At 42.2% G+C, this 23,050-nt stretch overlaps 1 protein-coding gene and 1 long non-coding RNA gene across 2 annotated transcripts in view; one reads left to right on the top strand and one right to left on the bottom strand.

The window, feature by feature from the left end:
• Positions 1–3,552: 3,552 nt before the first annotated feature.
• Positions 3,553–12,508, bottom strand: LOC110506749 (uncharacterized). The gene is made up of 4 exons (XR_016492315.1): positions 12,372–12,508; positions 12,247–12,288; positions 11,581–11,663; positions 3,553–4,901 (listed from the first exon to the last, which is right to left on the bottom strand). It is a non-coding gene; the product is annotated as an uncharacterized LOC110506749 (long non-coding RNA).
• Positions 12,509–13,176: 668 nt separating this feature from the next.
• LOC100135793 (matrix metalloproteinase-2) overlaps positions 13,177–23,050 on the top strand; it is a 30,109-nt gene continuing 20,235 nt past the window's right edge. The window contains 6 exon segments of the mRNA NM_001124189.1: positions 13,177–13,448; positions 13,868–14,094; positions 14,912–15,060; positions 15,625–15,753; positions 16,003–16,176; positions 16,971–17,144. Of these exon segments, the coding sequence (NP_001117661.1) occupies positions 13,305–13,448; positions 13,868–14,094; positions 14,912–15,060; positions 15,625–15,753; positions 16,003–16,176; positions 16,971–17,144 (997 nt within the window). The 5' untranslated portion in view covers positions 13,177–13,304.

Here is a 23,050-nt window from a genome sequence, read left to right on the forward strand (position 1 = left end):
AAAGGCTGTCCTAATCAGCATGCCATATTGTGACAGAGGGTTCATTATTGCTGTTCAGATTTCCTGGGTGCTACAGGAGCCTATGGGTGCTGTTCAGATTGCTGGGCCTTGTAGTTAGAGGAGCCTATGGGTGCTGTTCAGATCGCTGGGCCTGGGAGTTAGAGGAGCCTATGGGTGCTGTTCAGATCGCTGGGCCTGGGAGTTAGAGGAGCCTATGGGTGCTGTTCAGACCGCTGGGCCTGGGAGTTAGAGGAGCCTATGGGTGCTGTTCAGATCGCTGGGCCTGGGAGTTAGAGGAGTCTATGGGTGCTGTTCAGACCGCTGGGCCTGGGAGTTAGAGGAGCCTATGGGTGCTGTTCAGACCGCTGGGCCTGGGAGTTAAAACTTTCCTGTAATGCAGGAAAAGTCAAAAGTGTACTGTATTTGTCATTTATAAAGGCTTCTGAAGTTTGTAAATTACACTTTATTTTTTTTATTTTTTTTCCCCTATGAAAAAATGTCAACCCCTAAAAAAAATGTCCATTAAATTTAATCCACATAATAATTCATTTTTCCTGTTGCTGCAGGATTATTTTCCTGCTATAGCAAACTGGCTCAAATGAAGACCCAACATGGGCACTTTACTGTATTTTGTAACTCACCAGACAGAAAGTAGGGTATGAGTAAAGGTTGACAGGATGAGGAACTGGGGGATTATAGTCTGAATAGCATCCCATCTGTAACCCAAACCAAACATAAGGTCAAAATAATCATCTGCCTGTATCTAAATCCTCACTCATAACCTAATTGTGACAGGAACATGCGACCCATGGGGCCAGAGAATCACTGCTTTACGGAGACTGACATCTATGGGTTCCAGGCAGTTTCACAGGACTTTTAAAAACAGATGGGAACTGCAGATAGGTGACATAAATGCATAAACAGGCCTGGTGCCGTAAATCAATACAGGCTTCTATTTGCATCACTTTGATCATGTTAAGGCAGAAGCAGGAGATTAAGAAAGACAAGCTCTGCCTGACAGGCCGATCGTTTACATTAACATTAACACCAGTAGCAATCTGTCTGTACCTCCATCTACACGTCCTGTCTAACACTAGGGGAGATGCCTTAGGGAAGACCATACAAGTGTAGAACATCAGTGAATTGCAGAGTGCAAATGTACTGTAAGACTGCGAACATACAGTAACAAACTGTACCTGTTTGTGTACCTGCAGTTAGTGTTATTTGCTGTTAGGTGAGTGTGCACAACCTGTGTCAAGTAAACCTCAAATCATACATAACCTGACCTGACCAATTTCATCATCTAGTCGTCTTGAGTAGTACTATTATCAAACAGGTTATACATTTAACCAGAGAAAATAGATCAGAATTAATACTTCCATTTCCTGGGAAAATTATAATCAGGGTATTGTAGAATTTGGGTCAACAGAGGCAATGTAGAATGGTGACCTCTGCACTTTCCTCACTCAAACCCAAAAGGCCTCAATATCCCCCCTCTCTCAGACCCCTCCTCACCCCTCCCTTCCCCATTCTCACCCCCTCCCTGTAATCCTTTCAAGGATTGGTCCTCTTAAATGATTAAGCACTCTGATCTGAGGAAACAGACTGCAATTTCATACGTCAGTGATATTCACAATGCTGTAGGAAATGTCAGGGCATATTGTCCACCCCCACCCATTCACCGTTGTTCAAAACACACACTACACACACACACACATAAACACACACCGTATTCACCAAAGTGGGTCTAACAATGTTGTTGGTGAGGGAAATCACTGTCCCTGATATATTACAGAGCTATAAAAAAATATGTGTAGGATTACGTCTTGATACCAGCTCTTACTTCCTCCTATTGGTATAATAAAAACACCTGCCTCCAGTCCTGACCCAATAGGATCAGAGGATTCATCATGGTAAGACTAAATACATACAGATGGTCAGACAGGAGAAATTTGAAAAATATGCAATATGAATACATTTGCCTTGCATAATATGAAATATGATTCATCTATGGGAGAGATTACAGCCTGATGTATTGGTGTACTTAGCAAAGAGACAAAGTTAATTTCTTTATAGGCCAAATGTTCCTGCCAAGACCTGGGAATAATAATGATTCTTCTGGGAATATCATATAAATGACAGTTAGGCCGTCTATCCGGGTTGCATATTAATGCTGCTGGGGTTAGCACAGAGCACTGATTCATTTCATTCCCTGTCACATTCCCAAATTAAAGATAAAATACACTCTGTCTAACATGTCATGTCAAAGGCCTGTCATGTGCCTTTAGTTATTTTACATAGACATAAAATGTTCATACCCTAACTAGGAAACATGCACTGAAAACTAGAGGATAACAGACCTGCTACACAAACTTAATACACAAACTCACTACACAAACCTACTACACAAACTTAAAACACACACCCACTACACAAACCTACTACACAAACCCACTGCACAAACCCACTACACAAACCCACTACACAAACCCATCTTTATTATATAGATATAGAGTTCATTCTTGACATCCTTATATTTGGGTATCTCAACACCAGTGGGGGCTGCTGAGGAGGGACGGCTCATAATAATGGATGGAACGGAGCCAATGGAAAGGCATCAATCCATGTGTTTGATACCATTTCACCAATCCCTCTCCAGCCATTACCACGAGCCCGTCCTCTTCAATTAAGGTGCTACCAACCTCCTGTGCTTAACACAAGGCTCTGATCCCAGTGCTTTACAATCCCTCAAACACACAAACCTGTTACCCATCAGACACAACTTCTGATGTTACCTGGAGAGAGAGAGAGAGAGGTGATACAGTAATCTAGAGCAACACCACCTCCGCTTCCCAATGGCCTGTGGGCCTCCACTTCCTGACACAGGTATTTTCCAATATCCCGTAAACTATCATCCCTGGTGGGTGGGCGGGCGGGTGGAGAAAGGAAAGAGAGGTGGCGTGCCATCCGGTGCTTAGTTAGAGACGGGGCCTACGGGCCACAGACTGGCAGGCCTATACAACAGGACCCAGATCCTAGATCACAGGCTGCAGAAATAGGAGGAGGCATGGGCTTCCATGACCAGAACACTTACTCATACATGGAACCACCTCCGGGCCGCCGCCTGCTAACACGCATCACAACACAATGCTGTTTTCATAACCTACCATGCAGGCCAGGCCAGGGTAGAGTCTCTGTGGTGACAACATACAGTAGCATGCCTCTGCAGTCTGAAGAGCTGCATGATGAGTAATAGTGTCTTCATATCTGGATCAAAAAATGTGACTAAAAGTGAATCAGTGATATAAGGTGGTGCAGTGGTCTAAGGCACTGCATCTCAGTGCAAGAGGTATCACTGCAGTGCCTGGTTTGAATCCAGGCTGCATCACATCCAGCTGTGATTGGGAGTCCCATAGGGTGGCGCACAATTGGTCCAGTGTCATCCGGGGTAGGCCGTCATTGTAAATAAGAATTTGTTCTTAACTGACTTGCCTAGTAAAATAAATGTATATATATATACACTGTATTTCATGGAAATTACAACCAGCTACATTTAAAGTCAATCTTAAATGAATCATTCTTTATTACTATCAGTGCGCTGGAAAGGTTCCAACCAACTCAATGCACCACAGTACACATGTCAATCAGGAGCTCTGCTGTGGCAGTCCCAGCAGTTGTCTTATACTGTACACGGCAATACACAGACAAGTTATATTTGCATGATTTAGCATAATTAATTCATCATTACCGTTTTGTTTCATTCATGTGGCAGACCAATACCTCACAAGGCTTCTTCTCTCTAAGCCGAGACCTTGAAACTGAGATATCTTTTGTTCTCAAAACAAAGGTCTGGGCGTACTGCCAAATTGCAGCTACTGATAGTGAGGATTCGTTCAGTCAGTCACTTGCATGAACATAGAAAATGGTTATTAGAAAAGCACATGAATAGAACACATAAATTAATTATTAGAAAAGCACAAACATAAAAAATGTCCAGCACAGGCGACTTCTTTACCAGTGTGTGATTCTGAGAGGGGCTTGAAAACAGCTGCACAATGACTGGGGTCTGTGGACAGTGTAGGCCAAAGAGGAACTGATGTAGCCAGTCTGATGTGTTTCTGTTTCTTGGGAAGGCTATAAAGGTTACATACATGGTGGAAAAGCAACGGTAATCCAACTCCCCTGGACTAACAAGGGTAACACGGGGTCAAAGTGAAATAAATAAGTGACAGGTTTATTGAATCATGCTTCCTCATTTTCAGAGGTGATACTCTGGGCGTTATTGACAGGGAATAGGAAATCCACTTCTGTCTGGAATTTGTGACAGAGGGTACGAAACCATAACAATGCCATATTGAGCTTTAAAGCTATTACGTTTTCTAGGAAGCCGGACCAATAAGGTGACTGAGGGACATTTGTTTCAAGCAGTTCTGGTTGTGAGAGAGATTTAAGTTTAAAATAAAACATGTCAAAACATGTTAAAACTCATAGAGGCCAGCTGTTGAAATGTGCTGTTTGATGTAAAGCAGGTAGATACACATCAAATCAAATCTATCTGCCCTGTATGCAAGCCCAAAGCAGATTAAACCTGCTTACCGGGGTGTATTACACATTCTCTGAATTAAGAGTCGAGCCTGAGGGACAAGCTGCTGGAGACCTCATAGTAGACTAGAGAGAGGCAGACCGGCTATACTCAATGATGAGGTCATTTCAGCCACTAAGCACACACAGACACAAACAGTGTCACACACATCACAATCACACACACACACACTGTGTCGCACACACAGTGTCACACACACACACACGTCACACTCCCATACACAAAAAACAACACATTATTAAGACGACAGACTAGGGTTGGAATACATTAGTGCCAGCCAGGTGATGATACGAGCCCCCTGGAAAGAAGGAGAGAAGGGAGAATGGATTAGAGAGACGCTCCACCACCTAATGTTCAAAGAGGGATTTGTGTTCTCCTAGCCTGGGACTTGGCATCTGCTCTCCCTCTCCCCAGAGACAAGGTAATGGGGCCTGGGAACATGTCCTTCTAAAGTGCCTATACATACCCTCCATTAAGAGTCAGTCATCAGGTAGTTACTATTCTACCATCATTTTATTTTTCTCATGAGATTTACTATAGGTCAAACCTAACAACTGGAGCGCATTTACTAAAATAAGGAAACTCACGTTTCTTTTTTCACAAAGCACTTATGAAAAATGTAAATCTTTCGAAGAAGGAAGGAAGCTAAATTACTAGCTTGGGATCAGAAATAGGACTCTGGAAAAATACATTATAGCTCTTTAAAACAAAATGTGATATGCTCTTTAAATCATACACATGACTACATGTAATTTCTACTCATCATGCTAATTTCCTTAACAAACAGTAATCACTAGAAACACAATTGTCCCTGTCCCCACCTGACATGTACAAACAGCACCAGGAGCTAATCTGCAGCAGAGCTCTTAGAACTGTCAGACTGAATGCGTTCACTCACTTACATCATATTTCATTCACATCCCTTACCATCGGTGCAGGTACATCCAAACCTGAACATGACTTATCAAGGCTATTCATTTTCTTCTGTGATGGCCAAATCAGAACAACCACTGACAAAGTAATCCCCTACTGTCAACCTGCCAGCTTGTGCATAGCAAGCAGGGGAGTGAGGCTTTCATTTCATAAATACCACTTTGAATATTTTACAATTACTAAAAGCAATTCAAGGTAACCATTCATATTTCATTTCCATGTCTGGGTATGTACCTCTCTGGGATAACTTTTGAGAGTAATTTGTCTTAGACGTGAAAAGGGCATCAATATTTGAATTTCTCTAAAACGTATACATACAGGCCCAACGGTGCAATCATTACCTAGTGGTGCTGATTATTTTACAAACTGATTGTTTAGCTGTCTTCTATTGAGATGACAAAATGATATATGTACTACTTCACATTAAAAACTCTGATGCCTAATCTAAATCCCTGTTGTCTGACAGTCATGGAGGTTAAGGAAGAAAACAAATAAATGAGAGAGAGAGAATAAAGCCCAAAGACTGGGTTCTGATGCCTTGCTCTCTCTTGGTAATTTCTATGATGTGTATTTGCGAGGCCCCACCACAGAGTGGAGCAGCAGGAGCATGAGGATCTCCGCCTTGTAGTGACGCAGGGCCGGGGTCGGCCCCATGTCCTATAAACACAATTCAAATAATTTTCATGCTGCACTCATCAAAGCTACCTCTTCCTCCCTCATCTCCATAGAGATTCACTGCTGATCTGAGCTCCAATCTCGGAGCGCCGCCACCGCTGCTAACCTTTGCAACTGATCAAAATGTTATACATTTTTCAAATACAGCTGTTGACCTATTATTGAGATGGAGAGGAGCCACGGGAGACGAGACGCAAGTCTCTTCCTCTCAGCGCTATAATGGAATGCGTTATTGCATCAGTGTTTACACATCAACACTAAAAGAGAAACAGAATGGAGGGGAAAAGCATTAAATAAAACAATTCTGTTCATGCTGCTCTCTGGGCCAGACTCTCAGATTTCACATACAACACGTCAGTCAGTCAAAAGCTGTGATTCATTGCATTTCAACTAACTTTGGTAGTTTGCAAGCATCCAAGAGGAGCAGACCTGGGTTCAAATACTATTTGAAATATTTCAAACAAGTGAAATATTAATAAAAGTGTATTATATAAAAGTGCCAGATGGGAAGGGTTTACACTTTTGAGACTATTCTATTGGTTAATTACGACAGGCAAGTTCTACCAAGTACATATTAAGGATTTTAAATGTTTTTAAATAATATTTGAACCTAGGTGTGGAGAGGAGCAGTGACACAATATGCAACAATAATGACCCAGCAGTGCTGAAGTGTCTTAGCGTGCTTATAAATTAAATATGTCCAAGATAATGGATGTATGTTCTATAATTCATCATCACAATGTTTCAGACTGAGTGATATAATATGTATCATACTATTTGCGAACACAGTGCTTAGCCAAATTAAAATAAATTAATTGGTCAGGGAGAAGATGTTGGGTTTTGTTTACTCAGCAACCATTGCTTAATCATTTCAAACAACCAATCCTACCAGACTGATTATCAACCTCTCTGCGTCAGTCTTAATTGCTCTCAACATAACAACTACGATTCCATTCCACCACATCGACTTGAATACTAAGGCATGCAAGGAGGGACATGGCTTTTCCAGTTCCAGTCTGTTTCACTCAAAGCTGTGTGTGCCACTCCATCCTCCTAAGTTCTACTACTACCAGAACCTCTATACAACTTTGAGTGAGAGGAGAGGGTGGAAGTGTATGTAGAGGAACTGTGACTTTTACCAGGTTGGACATTTAGAGAATCATGAAGAGGTTTGGTGATTCATCAGGCTTCTAAGAAGAGCCAGAGGACCAAAGGAAGGGGTGTTTGTGTGTGTGTGTGTGTGTGTCTTCTGTTGGACTGGGGTCAATCAGTAGTACTTGAGCAGACCAAGGACCACTGGAGAGGCTTGATACAGTAGAAGAAACTCAATGTCCAGTCTGTCCCATTCCCATCCAGTGATTTATATACAGTGCCTTGCAAGAGTATTCACCCCCTTGGCATTTTTCCTATTTTGTTGCACTACAACCTGTAATTTAAATATATTTTTTATTTGGATTTCATGTAATGGACAGACACAAAATAGTCCAAATGTGTGAAGTGAAATGAAAAAACGTACTTGTTCCAAAAAAGTCAAAAAAAAAAAAAAACGGAAAAGTGGTGGGTGCATATGTATTCACCCCCTTTACTATGAAGCCCCTAAATAAGATCTGGTACAACCAATTACCTTCAGAAGTAACAGAATTAGTTAAATAAAGCCCACCTGTGTGCAATCTAAGTGTCACATGATCTCAGTATATATACACCTGTTCTGAAAGGCCCCAGAATCTGCAACACCACTAAGCAAGGGGCACCACCAAGCAAGCGGCACCATGAAGACCAAGGAGCTCTCCAAACAGGTCAGGGACAAAGTTGTGGAGAAGTAAAGATCAGGGTTGGGTTATAAAAAATATCAGAAACTTTGAACATCCCACGGAGCACCATGAAATCTATTATTATAAAATGTAAAGAATATGGCACCACAACAAAGATGTGGCAGCATTGAAGATGAAACGTGGCTGGGTCTTTCAGCATGACAATGATCCCAAACACACCGCCCGGGCAACAAAGGAGTGGCTTCGTAAGAAGCATTTCAAGGTCCTGGAGTGGCCTAGCCAGTCCCCAGATCTCAACCCCATAGAAAATCTTTGGAGGGAGTTGAAAGTCCGTGTTGCCCAGCAACAGCCCCAAAACATCACTGTTCTAGAGGAGATCTGCATGGAGGAATGGGCCAAAATACCAGCAACAGTGTGTGTGAACCTTGTGAAGTCTTACAGAAAACATTTGACCTCTGTCATTGCCAACAAAGGGTATATAACAAAGTATTGAGAAACTTTTGTTATTGACCAAATACTTATTTTCCAGCATAATTTGCAAATAAATTCATTAAATCCTACAATGTGATTTTCTGGATTTTTATTTCTCATTTTGTCTGTCATAGTTGAAGTGTACCTATGATGAAAATTACAGGCCTCTCATCTTTAAGTGGGAGAACTTGCACAATTGGTGGCTGACTAAATACTTTTTTGCCCCACTGTATATACTAGGCTGTGTCAGAGGAAGGCGCAAAAAAAAATTGTTGAAGTCCCCAGTCACCTAAGTCATAGACTGTTCTCTCTGCTAGCGCACGGCAAGCTGTACCGAAACACCAAGTCTAGGTCCAAAAGGCTTCTTAGAAGGTTCACACCCAAGCCATAAAATTGCTGAACAATAAATCACATGGCCACCCGGACTATTTACATTGACACTTCCCGTTTTTACACTGCTACTACTCGCTGTTTATCTATGCATGGTCACTTTACCCCTACCTACTTGTACAATTTACCTTGACTAAGCTGTAACCCTGTATATAGCCTTGTTATTGATATTTGATTTACTTACTTTTCATTTTATACTTTAGGTTTTTTAGTAAATATTTTCTTAACTCTTTCTTGAACTGCATTGTTGGTTAATGGCTTGTAAGTAAGCATTTCATGATAAGGTGTTGTATTTGGCACATGTGACAAATACAATTTGAGTAAGCATATTGCACACAAACTGAACATCTTCCCTATGTAAAACAAAATATCTGTTAGCCATTAAATCAAATATATGTGGGATGTTTATGATTATATTTAGGCCCTGTGCTATGTATGAAGTTATATACTGTAAATTATAGAAGTACTATACGGCATATTCTATTACAATCAGGTTTGTTTCCCTTTAAAAGTCAACCATCAGGACGACATAAAATACAAAGGAGGAGATCATCACATGCAGACATTTGCAATCAAAACAACAAGAACAACACACACGCACGTACACACACACATGGAGGAGCGAGAACTTGAGAGTCGCTGCCTTCAATCTAAAGGAGCTGTGGCAGTAAACAGAGAATAAAAGAAACAATTTACATGCAAATCAAAGTTTATCATCTCAATCTCTTTATGCCCGTATCCCCCGCAAATGTGCATTCATATGCACAAAGGCATTCACTTAGCTGTTACCCAAGTTTACACGCCTCAGCATTTTCTATTTGGAAAAGGCAGGGTGCATGTACATTTAATGGGCATCCCTCTCTATTTGTCAGAGCTGTGAGAAATCTTTGTGTGTGTGTGTGTGTGTGTGTGTGTGTGCACCTGCGTCAGTGCGTGCGTGTGTGTCCCACTCCCTGCGTGTCAGTCTGCGCAGATGGCTGCATGTATCAGTGCATGAAATTAAGCCCTGCTCTGCAGTGACAGGCCCAGGATATTGTAGGCAAATGGATGTTACATTTACTCTGCTTCAGCCACAAACAGGCCTATGCTATGAAAAATTAACTGTACTCTTGGCTAAAAGCACAGGAAATTGGTTTATGAGATAAGCCACAGAAATCCTATTTGCTAGCTACAGTATATCCGTATGTCTGTCTGTCAGATCTCTGGGTAAAGTCCTTTGGCTTCCTCTATTAAGGAGTCAGTCCACAGTCATACTGTCAGGGGTAATCCACGGTGATAGGAGAAACAAAGAGATGTCAAATGGAGTTAGGATATCTCTTAGAGATCCTGAGCCTATGTGATGTGGCTGGCCTAGCGTTGCTCTATGTGAGCTACTGATGAGAAAGAGATGCATGGCTTTGTTCAGCCACTAGAGGGAAATGATACAAATCCACAACCATTTAATGATGAAGCTGCCTCACCACAATCCTTCACATCAAGCTGCCTCATCAAACAGGACAGGCTCCTGCTACTATGAGCTGATCTGGCTTGTGGAAGGCTACTTACTATATATCTGTTCTAGAGTATAACAACAGTTCATGGATATGATGTTAAAGGGACTGCATTCAGCTTGATAATAAGGTCCAAGTAAGCCTGCCATTGGTTCAATACATCACAATGTACAGTAGCATACTGTATGGAAACAGAGGTAGCAAACATGAGTCAAGAAACAGCTATGTCTTTAAACAAAACACATTTCTAAGTGAGGTAATGACAACAAGCCAAAGTCTATGTTGCCTTGTGTGGTGCCCAATTAAATAGTTCCCCATGACTTTCCTGACTGCACTTCTTTCAGTACATAATGTATTTACACTGCATGACCACCAGATGTCAGCCTTTCACCTCATATTGCATCACACTGAGAGTTTAGAGATGGAGCATAATCTGGCCCAGACTGAGAGGACCTCCATGTATGCAATGTTGAATGAGTTACATTTTATGACTTTCTTTGGTGGTTACCTTGGTCTACTACAATTTAAATAAATACAATAAATACAAATACAATTTAAGTAAAGTCCTAATGAAAGGAAAAGATCAAAGCAGAAGCTGCTCAATGACTGTTGTTGAGCCATTCGACACATTCAACAAACCGCCATTATGTTGTATAGGCTGCTATACTCTACCAACCCTGTCATACTGAGCAGCCTATGAACATAGGCCTATTATTGGGCCAATGGGTCCTAGTCCAATCTTCATTAGAATTCGACTGAAATTGGGTTTGTGGGTCAGATTGTGATTTTTGTGAGGACAAAATGTACCAATACCGATATATCTGCCAATTACAGCAGGAAATTAAAAAGTGCCGTTGTTCCACACTGAGTTCTCTTAAATTGCCATCCCAAAGCGCAATTGTCCAAGAAATTAGTTTAAAATGTTGATTTCTTACACAGTGACAATAATGACACATCATGAGAATGATAAGCATGAGACTAACATTTTTTGAATATCGGTTATCGGTGGGATTGTCACACGATATCGATATATCAGCTCTAATCTCCATGACAACACTAGAGATGATGTAATGTCACCATCGTGGTTGAATTATGAAATTGCCTTCGTTTTGCCATAGACTACTTATTTTCCAAGATGATCATTTGTTTTCCATAATACATTTTCCAAGAGGCACATTTTGGAATAAAAAGACAGTCCCACAAGATCAGCACAGAGGCTGTGTGAACAGATTAAGGGATGATTTACTTTGCATCCATTGGTTGGCATTGGCACCACTGTTCACCATCGGAGTCCGAACAGCAAACGGTCCAATAGCAAACTCTCAGAAGCTGTGAAAAAAAGAGCAGAATAAAGTGCATTCCATTCCATGACATGTTCACATGGAACTAGTGCTTGATATAGCTGGTGATTGATGTAGCCTAGTCCATGAGAGCAACATCACTATTCTTATCATGATTTGGAGCTATACATCATTTTTTAGTTAACATTAAAAAATAAAAAAAATGTATTTTGGGTTATGGTAAGATATAGTATTAGGAGATGGTCTAAGTTTGCTAAGGTACATTCTTTGAAAAAGGGTTCCAAAAGTGTTCTTCAGCTGACCCATAGGAGAACCCTTTTTTTCAGGTAGGACCCTTTTTGGTTCCATGTAGAACTCTCTCTGGAAAGAGTTTTACATGGAACTCAAAAGGGTTCTTCAAAGGGTGCTCCTTATGGGGACAGCCGAATAACTCTTTAGTTTCAAGATAGCATCGTTTCTTCTATGAATGAAGTAGTAAGCCACACCTAGGTCTAGGATACTAAATGTACTGTTCCTTACAGCAACGGGTGTCAGGGAAACATTTTTGCTAACGCCTTTTGTAGGCATTTTGCTAACATAATCAGAAAGGTCTTAAGAGAGGCGCTGCTCACCTTGTAGCCAGGACAGAACAGGTGAACTCTCAACTTCAGGGCCTGGTTAGAGAGCAACTTTTTCAGTGGTTTTAACATTTTGTTAAACTTAACTATTTCTAGCGATATTAGGCTACACACGTTACCATTTCGTTGTCACTGTTAAAGTGGTTGTTTTGATTCCTTGCCGCAACATTTGTCTCTTTCCTTAATTCATGTCATTATCTGGTGTTTGGTCCTCTGAGTGGATGAATGCGGTGTATAGGAGTTCATAAACATTTTCTAACACTCCCGCTTTGAACACACCGACATAGTCATTGCATTTTGGTACACCAGAATTAAATTAATCAATGAGAGCTGCGTTTGCCTTGCAGCGTGTTGGATTTATTGAACATATGCGGTCAAACTATGTACAGCGGCTTGACAGAAATGGTAGCAGAAGTCTAATGTTGAATTTTTGTTGAAAACATATCCAGATGATGCTGCGTACTATTTTGCGCAATCCCTGTCGGTGTGATCGAAGCGTCACAAGACATTCCCTGTAGTCCCGCGGCGGATGGCCTCTGTTCGCCCGTAGCCTAGAAAGGCGCGCTCTTTTTCCGCGTTGAGTTATTTTTATGCTATGACATAGACCTTTGTTACAACTGTGTTCATTGCAATTTATGCTGAATTTCCCCTATCTGTTTGGTTTCATTGTTAATCTATCTACTATTTATGCTGGATTCGTGCCTTCAATGTACCCGCTTCAATGTATGCCTGAATACAACCTACAATGCAAAGAAAACAGACCACAGAAGCTAGGAATTACCCAGTAAACTCGTAATTGGAACAGGTATCGGGTTACATTTCTCCAACGTTCCACGATTTGGGGAGACTGCGCAGTCTGTAGCCTACACTTCCCGTGGAAAGCAGCATACAAAATTGCATGTGTAAGCACAACTTAGTTAGCAGCCCTGGGTTGCAGTGCAGAATGTCCCGTTGAGGAGAAGATAAAGCAACAGAAGAGGCAAGAGGACATCCAACCCAGAAACGTTCTGTTTTTCTCCATTACATACACAGCGATTCTCCACCGGGGAAAGATGGCATTTAGCCCCCGACACCTTGTCCTCAAAGTGTTTTTGGTACAGTTAATCGCCTTTCTCCAGAAAACCTCTGCAGCCCCCTCGCCCATTATCAAGTTCCCAGGAGACGATAGTCCAAAAACAGACAAAGAAGTGGCTCTGGTAAGTGTTCCTTAAACAACTTTTCATAGTGGGAATGTAATGTGACTTTTGCTTCAAAATACTTTATCGGTTATTTTCAATAAATTCAGGAATAGCAAACTTAAATGCCATTCTACCATTTGTGAGTTACTTTAAAATGACAAATCATTCATGAAACTCATAATGTTTTGGCTTCAGATACCCACTGGGTATCCAACTGTTTCCACGTCATTTCAATGAAATGTCATTAAACCAACGTGGAACAGACATTGAATTGACATCTGTCCCCATTGGGGATGTTTCATTGTGTAATGCACACAAATGTTCATGTATTCATTGATACAGTATGTCTACATGGATGAATGCACTATATAGAGTAAGCAGGCATCAGAATAGATCCTATATCAACTCATAGGCTTGTCTTGTATTCTCTTCTGCAGCACTATCTGAACAAGTTCTATGGCTGCCCACAAGACAGATGTAATCTCATGGTGCTGAAAGACACCCTGAAGAAGATGCAGAAGTTCTTCTCTCTGCAAGAGACGGGCGAGATCGACCCCAAGACAGTGGAGATCATGAAGAAGCCCCGCTGTGGAGTTCCTGATGTTGCCCAATACAACTTCTTCCACAGGAAACCCAAGTGGCAGCAAAACGCCATCACCTACAGGTCAGTGGTCAAAACATGTTCGTTTGGCCCAAATAGTGTTTTGGTATAGGGAGTTGTGCAATAGGGTTGTACTCCATATATCTCCCTATGTTGCTGTGCAATGTGCTGACTGCTGAACTAAGGAAATGACTCCTCCAGCCCCTGCAGTTTGTTTTGGGGAGATGAAAACCTCAACTATGTGCTGCCCACCAACCCAACCACAATCTGCTAACTCCAAGATTCCTGTACAATGTGTGCTTGTTTGATATGCTTTATTTGAGGTTAAGAAGAGAGTAAAGTTCTGTTGTTTACATCAGCCCTTTCTGTGTCCTCATGACCACTCAGACTCACTGTATGTACCATGGAGAAAAACAAAGATGGGGAGGAGTTTACCAAAACAACAAGAGACAGAGCGTTATCCTGCTCAGACAGGCTCACATAGCAGGGGTTAGTTGCTGGACTCTCTCATGGAGCATTCTAACCACATGAGTCATAGGCAAGGCCTGAAGACTGATGGACTTTATGTCCAGAAGGGGAGTTTAGGAAAGCTCTGATCTATTGTTTTTGTCCTGTAAATAGAAGAGAGATGGGTGTACAAGCTTTTGCCTTCTGCATTTTGAATCTCACGTTTGAGGGTTTTATATGCTGACGTTGGTCCCTCTTCTGCTTGTAGTACATGTAATACATATTTCCTCAAGCATACCTAGTCAATCACACAGTAATATTCCATATATATTCCTTATGTAAGATGTATCATGCAGCACATCTTCAGCCAGGGATGAGCTGTTTAATGAGTCTCCTCCTCAGTTTCTTCTCCTCTCTGTGTTCCACCTCTCAGGATTCTAGGCCACTCTCCTGACCTGGACGAGGAGACTATTGATGACGCCTTCTTAAGGGCCTTCAAAGTCTGGAGTGACGTCACCCCACTCAAGTTCACCCGCCTCATGGATGGAGAGGCTGACATCATGATTAACTTTGGCCGCAACGGTACGGTATTACAGAACAGTTTTGACTTTTATATCCTGCTGAATGTACTGTATGAAACGTCAGCAATGCCAGATGATGAGTAGCCTAGTTAAACCAGACTTAATTCTGCTCTCACCTTCGTTCAGACTGGTTTAACCAGGCTACTCATCATCCGGCTATTGCGCAAAAGGGCGGAAGTGGCTGGGAACTAGATTAGATGATGGGTGCTCAGTGCTGCTAATCGTATAGTGTAGTACCGTAGGCCTGCCTATGTGTGAGTTACTAGTTGCTCTTTCTCTGGGTTCCCTGTGTCTCACATAAAGTCAATATTCTCGTGGCGAGGCCAGACATCAAGTAAGAACATATAGAGGTCACTGTCTGTGGTCAAAACAAGCCCAGAATGATGTGTTTTCATGACATGTCTTCATGGCACCATCCCATACGTGATCTACACTGTTGAAGTCTAACACTAGCTACTTCAGAAACAGTTCTATTCTGAGTTGAATCCATCCAGTAAGGCTGTAATTGTATACTGATCTGTGCCTTGAGTCCTTTTGTTTTAGCCCTTGTTATGTGAATCCACAGAGCATGGTGATGGCTACCCCTTCGATGGTAAAGATGGTCTGCTGGCTCATGCCTTCGCTCCTGGACCAGGCACCGGAGGAGACTCCCACTTTGATGACGACGAGCAGTGGACCCTGGGAGAAGGACAAGGTACTGGAGACTGTACTGTCTGAGTTGTAAATGAAGTCTGTAAATACGAGTTCATCCTGATCTAATATATAAACCTACTTGTTTTTACTAATCACCTATTTATTCATGGTCACACATTTAAAGCAATTTGCGGATAACATTTCACCAATGAAATGGAGATCGCTGAACCACACAGTATCTGAAACAGCTCTGTTTGAGCTCTTTGGATCATCACCTCTCCCCTCAACCCCATCCCCCTCCTCTCCACAGTTGTGAAGGTGAAGTTTGGTAATGCAGAGGGGGAGTTCTGTAAGTTCCCCTTCATGTTTATGGGGAAGGAGTACAACAGCTGTACCAATCAGGGCCGTGATGATGGATTCCTCTGGTGCTCCACCACATACAACTTTGACGACGACGGCAAATACGGTTTCTGTCCCCATGAGTGTGAGTAGGAGCCAACATGGCTGTGTTTTTCTTTTTCCTCTAAAGAGTTCCTGTGATGGTATTGTGCAAAACAGTTATAGTGTGCATTTTGATATCTACATGGACTGTATAAAATTAAGAGTGTTGCATTCAGCAGTCCCTCAAGGAACGTCTATTGTGGTGTTTTAGCTATAGTTTCTGACGAGGAGTTGGCCAGGAGTTACTCCAGGTGAGAGGTTTGTGATTAGTTAGAATAAGCTGTGTTGCTGTTGGACTGGGACCAAGTGGGTGGGAGTACATTCTGGGAAACTAGTGTTGTTGTCTGGGTCATAAAATACTCCCACTTCTCTGTGTTGCTGGGCAAGATTCATGAACCTTTTCATCAATTATTTTGTCTGTCTGTTTGTGCTGCTGTCCATGGTACTGACATTAGGGTATAGACTCACCATAAATGAGCGCAAAGACATATTGATACATATAGGCTTACAGTCGACTCATATGAGACCAACAGTCTTATGAAACTTCCTAACTGGTTATCCTTTGATCTTGAGAAAATGGCGCACTCAGTGAAGTCTTGTGAAACATTTCTCTTGTTGATAGTTTTATAGACCGTTGATATACTGTAGCAATAAACATTTTAGTCTGGACAGAGTGGATGTGTAACACCCTGACAAACAATGATTTTGCGGTTCAGTTAGCTTAAGATTGAGTCTGTGAAATCACTCAGGCTCAACGTAACTGCCATGGCATTTGATTAAATTATGGAAACCTACTGTAAACTGTATAGATAATTCCTTCAACTTCCTGTGTTACAGTGCTGTTCACCCTGGGTGGAAACGCGGACGGAGCTCCCTGTAAGTTCCCCTTCACGTTCCAAGGGGAGAACTATGATGGTTGCACCACTCAGGGGCGTGACGACGGCTACCGCTGGTGTGCTACGACTGAGAACTATGACAATGACAAGTCCTACGGGTTCTGCCCTGAAACAGGTGGGTTCCCAGTTCATACTGCCAATGCCCGAAGGTGTCTCTCCATCCATATAGTATACAAGCCTCATCAGCTGTGTTAACCCAAACAGCTAAGGGCACTGATGCATCCAACAGACCTGACTGTTGCATGGAAACCATCATCTGAGGATTATATTGAAATATGTGTGTGCTTTCGATTGTACTTGAGCCAGGTTGTGTGTGTGTGTGTGCTAGCGTGTGTTAGTGGTGCGCGGGTCAGCTGTTTCTTCACCCGCCCACTATTGCTATTAACTCATCCGCAACCGCCCGACTATATGTGAATCTGAGGCCCTCACCTAACCCTAACCCTAACCCTAACCCAACCGCCCGACTATATGTGAATCTGAGGCCCTCACCCAACCCTAACCCTAACCCTAACCCAACCGCCCGACTATATGTGAATCTGAGGCCCTCACCCAACCCTAACCCTAACCCAACCGCCCGACTATATGTGAATCTGAGGCCCTCACCCAACCCTAACCCTAACCCTAACCCAACCGCCCGACTATATGTGAATCTGAGGCCCTCACCCAACCCTAACCCTAACCCTAACCCAACCGCCCGACTATATGTGAATCTGAGGCCCTCACCCAACCCTAACCCTAACCCTAACCCAACCGCCCGACTATATGTGAATCTGAGGCCCTCACCCAACCCTAACCCTAACCCAACCGCCTCACTATATGTGAATCTGAGGCCCTCACCCAACCCTAACCCTAACCCTAACCCAACCGCCTCACTATATGTGAATCTGAGGCCCTCACCCAACCCTAACCCTAACCCTAACCCAACCGCCTCACTATATGTGAATCTGAGGCCCTCACCCAACCCTAACCCTAACCCAACCGCCTCACTATATGTGAATCTGAGGCCCTCACCCAACCCTAACCCTAACCCTAACCCAACCGCCTCACTATATGTGAATCTGAGGCCCTCACCCAACCCTAACCCTAACCCTAACCCAACCGCCTCACTATATGTGAATCTGAGGCCCTCACCCAACCCTAACCCTAACCCAACCGCCTCACTATATGTGAATCTGAGGCCCTCACCCAACCCTAACCCGTGTGTCAGGTGCAGGAGAGCAGATATTGGGTAGCCAACGGAGCCTTTTATTTAGGCGAACCAAAAGCACACGGCAAAGTGTACACAAAATAACAATACGGGTTAACACAACCCAGTGCAACAGACTAACGTGAGCACAACATGAAACAGAATAAACAATACCACACAAAGACATGAGGGAAACAGAGGGTTAAATACACAATACATAATGAGGGAAATGAGAACCAGGTGTGTGGGAAAACAAGACAAGACAAATGGAAAATTTAAAATGGATCGGCAATGGCTAGAAGACCGTCGCCCGCCGAGCACCGCCCGAACAAGGAGAGGCATTGACTTCGGCAGACACCGTGAATGTAGAAAATGTTTTATAGGCTACAGTCAAAGACGGCAGAACAATTTTTTGACAGGGGGTACAGGATATTTTTTTTGCCTGATTTAAATGTGTCTGCTTATAATTTGACATTTTGGTGGGCTATTTGTTAGCCAACTTGTCTATAATTAGATACATGTAGCTGTCATTATACAGTGCACACATTTTGTTACGTTACAGCCTTATTCAAAAACAAAATATATGTTTTACCCCATAATGACAAAGTGAAAACAGGTTTTTAGAATTTTGTGCAAATTTATTAAAAATACAAATCTGAAATACCTTATTTACATACACTAATGTTAAAAAGTTTGGGGTCACTTAGAAATGTCCTTATTTTCCATGAAAACATACATGAAATGAGTTGCAAAATGAATAGGAAATATTAAGGTTATAAATAATGATTTTTCTTTAAAATATATTTTTTTTTACCCCGTTTTCTCCCCAATTTCGTGGTATCCAATTGTTTTAGTAGCTACTATCTTGTCTCATTGCTACAACTCCCGTGCGGGCTTGGGAGAGACGAAGGTTGAAAGTCATGCGTCCTCCGATACACAACCCAACCAAGCCACACTGCTTCTTAACACAGCGCGCATCCAACCCGGAAGCCAGCCGCACCAATGTGTCGGAGGAAACACCGTGCACCTGGCAACCTTGGTTAGCGCACACTGCGCCCGGCCCGCCACAGGAGTTGCTGGTGTGCGATGAGACAAGGATATCCCTACCGGCCAAACCCTCCCTAACCCGGACGACGCTAGGCCAATTGTGCGACGCCCCACGGACCTCCCGGTCGCGACAGAGCCTGGGCACGAACCCAGAGTCTCTGGTGGCACAGCTGGCGCTGCAGTACAGCGATAAATAATGAATTTGAATTGAAATAATATTGTGTCCTTCAAACTTTGCTTTCGTCAAAGAATCCTCCATTTGCAGCAACTACAGCCTTGCAAACCTTAGGCATTCTAGTTGTCAATTGGTTTAGGTAGTCTGAAGAGATTTCACCCCATGCTTCCTGAAGTACCTCCCACAAGTTGGATTGGCTTGATGGGCACTTCTTACGGTCAAGCTGCTCCCATAACAGCTCAATAGGGTTGAGATCCGGTGACTGTGCTGGCCACTCCATTATAGACATAATACCAGCTGACTGCTTCTTGCATAGTTTGGAGCTGTGTTTTGGGTCATTGTCCTGTTGTAGGAGGAAATAGGCTCAAATTAAGAGCCGTCCACAGGGTATGGCATGGCTTTGCAAAATGAATAGCCTTCCTTCTTCAAGATGCCTCCACCATGCTTGACAGATGGCGTCAAGCACTCTCCAGCATCTTTTCATTTTTTCTGAGTCTCACAAATGTTCTTCTTTGTGACCCGAACACCTCAAACTTAGATTTGTCTGTCCATAACACATAAAACAAAAAAACCTTTCCTCTGTCCAACCGGGCTGTTGGGCTCTGGCTAACCGGGCTGTCTGCATTGTGTCTCACCACCCACCACCTGCCAACCTCTTTTTTACACTACTGCTGCTCTTTGTTTATCATATATGCATATTCACTTTAACCATATCTACATGTACATACTACATCAATCAGCCCGACTAACCGGTGTCTGTATGTAGCCTCGCTACTGTATATACAGTGCCTTGCGAAAGTATTCGGCCCCCTTGAACTTTGCAACCTTTTGCCACATTTCAGGCTTCAAACATAAAGATATAAAACTGTATTTTTTTGTGAAGAATCAACAACAAGTGGGACACAATCATGAAGTGGAATGACATTTATTGGATATTTCAAACTTTTTTAACAAATCAAAAACTGAAAAATTGGGCGTGCAAAATTATTCAGCCCCCTTAAGTTAATACTTTGTAGCGCCACCTTTTGCTGCGATTACAGCTGTAAGTCGCTTGGGGTATGTCTCTATCAGTTTTGCACATCGAGAGACTGACATTTTTTCCCATTCCTCCTTGCAAAACAGCTCGAGCTCAGTGAGGTCGGATGGAGAGCATTTGTGAACAGCAGTTTTCAGTTCTTTCCACAGATTCTCGATTGGATTCAGGTCTGCACTTTGACTTGGCCATTCTAACACCTGGATATGTTTATTTTTGAACCATTCCATTGTAGATTTTGCTTTATGTTTTGGATCATTGTCTTGTTGGAAGACAAATCTCCGTTCCAGTCTCAGGTCTTTTGCAGACTCCATCAGGTTTTCTTCCAGAATGGTCCTGTATTTGGCTCCATCCATCTTCCCATCAATTTTAACCATCTTCCCTGTCCCTGCTGAAGAAAAGCAGGCCCAAACCATGATGCTGCCACCACCATGTTTGACAGTGGGGATGGTGTGTTCAGCTGTGTTGCTTTTACGCCAAACATAACGTTTTGCATTGTTGCCAAAAAGTTCAATTTTGTTTTCATCTGACCAGAGCACCTTCTTCCACATGTTTGGTGTGTCTCCCAGGTGGCTTGTGGCAAACTTTAAACAACACTTTTTATGGATATCTTTAAGAAATGGCTTTCTTCTTGCCACTCTTCCATAAAGGCCAGATTTGTGCAATATACGACTGATTGTTGTCCTATGGACAGAGTCTCCCACCTCAGCTGTAGATCTCTGCAGTTCATCCAGAGTGATCATGGGCCTCTTGGCTGCATCTCTGATCAGTCTTCTCCTTGTATGAGCTGAAAGTTTAGAGGGACGGCCAGGTCTTGGTAGATTTGCAGTGGTCTGATACTCCTTCCATTTCAATATTATCGCTTGCACAGTGCTCCTTGGGATGTTTAAAGCTTGGGAAATCTTTTTGTATCCAAATCCGGCTTTAAACTTCTTCACAACAGTATCTCGGACCTGCCTGGTGTGTTCCTTGTTCTTCATGATGCTCTCTGCGCTTTTAACGGACCTCTGAGACTATCACAGTGCAGGTGCATTTATACGGAGACTTGATTACACACAGGTGGATTGTATTTATCATCATTAGTCATTTAGGTCAACATTGGATCATTCAGAGATCCTCACTGAACTTCTGGAGAGAGTTTGCTACACTGAAAGTAAAGGGGCTGAATAATTTTGCCCGCCCAATTTTTCAGTTTTTGATTTGTTAAAAAAGTTTGAAATATCCAATAAATGTCGTTCCACTTCATGATTGTGTCCCACATGTTGTTGATTCTTCACAAATAATTGTCATTGTAAAATACAGTTTTATATCTTTATGTTTGAAGCCTGAAATGTGGCAAAAGGTCGCAAAGTTCAAGGGGGCCGAATACTTTCGCAAGGCACTGTAGCCTCGCTACTGTATATAGCCTCGCTACTGTTATTTTTCACTGTCTTTTTACTGTTGTTTTATTTCTTTACCTACCTATTGTTCACCTAATACCTTTTTTGTACTGTTGGTTAGAGCCTGTAAGTAAGCATTTCACTGTAAGGTCTACTACATCTGTTGTATTCAGGCGCACTTGACAAATAAACTTTGATTAGATTTCATGCTCCAGATACACAACTAGTCTAAAGAAGGCCAGTTTTATTGATTCTTTAATTACAACAACAGTTTTCAGTTGTGCTAACATAATTGCAAAGGGGTTTTCTAATGATCAGTTAGCCTTTTAAAATGATAAACTTGGATTAGCTAGTTTCCAGCTACATTAGTCATTTACAACATTAACAATGTCTACGCTGTATTTCTGATCAATTTGATGTTATTTTAATGGACAAAAAATGTGCTTTTCTTTCAAAAACAAGGACATTTGTAAGTGACCCCAAACTTTTGAACGGTAGTGTAAGTATTCAGACCCTTTGCTATGAGACTTGAAATTGAGCTCAGGTGCATCCTGTTTCAATTGACCATCCTTGAGATGTTTCTACAACTTTATTGAAGTCTACCTGTGGTAAATTCAGTTAATTGGACATTATTTGGAAAGGCACACACCTGTCTATATAACGTCCCACAGTTGACAGTACATGTCAGATCAAAAACCAAGCCTTAAGGTCAAAGGAATTGCAAGAAATGCTTAATTCTGCAGGAGTTATTTTTAAGGCTATGTGAGAGGTTATAGACCTACAGTCAGTGTCCAGATTTCAGTTTCCATTAACCAATCTGAACAGTAGGCTACAGTTCCCTTGACATGCCATAGGCCTATTTGAAGTCCCGTCTTGTGGCTGTGGAATTTGTGTACCACCTCACAATCATCACACATAACGTAGCCGGTACTGCTATAATCCTCTTTTACCACTTCACCAAATCTTTTCTGAACATGACTTTTCTGGCCCTCCCTCCTATTTATTTTCAATTCTCCTTTCGTAGCTTTTGTCTTATTGAATTCAACTTCGACAATGTCCTTTATTGCATCTGTGTATTGACGTGAACTTTTTCTGCCCATTCCCAAAAGCATTATTTGGCTTTCTGCCCATTCCCAAAAGCATTATTTGGCTTTCTGCCCATTCCCAAAAGCATTATTTGGCTTTCTGCCCATTTCCAAAA

The sequence above is a fragment of the Oncorhynchus mykiss genome, chromosome 26, assembly GCF_057628025.1.
Source record: "Oncorhynchus mykiss isolate SJ-2025 chromosome 26, ASM5762802v1, whole genome shotgun sequence".
In the NCBI taxonomy this organism is placed as follows: Eukaryota; Metazoa; Chordata; class Actinopteri; order Salmoniformes; family Salmonidae; genus Oncorhynchus; species Oncorhynchus mykiss.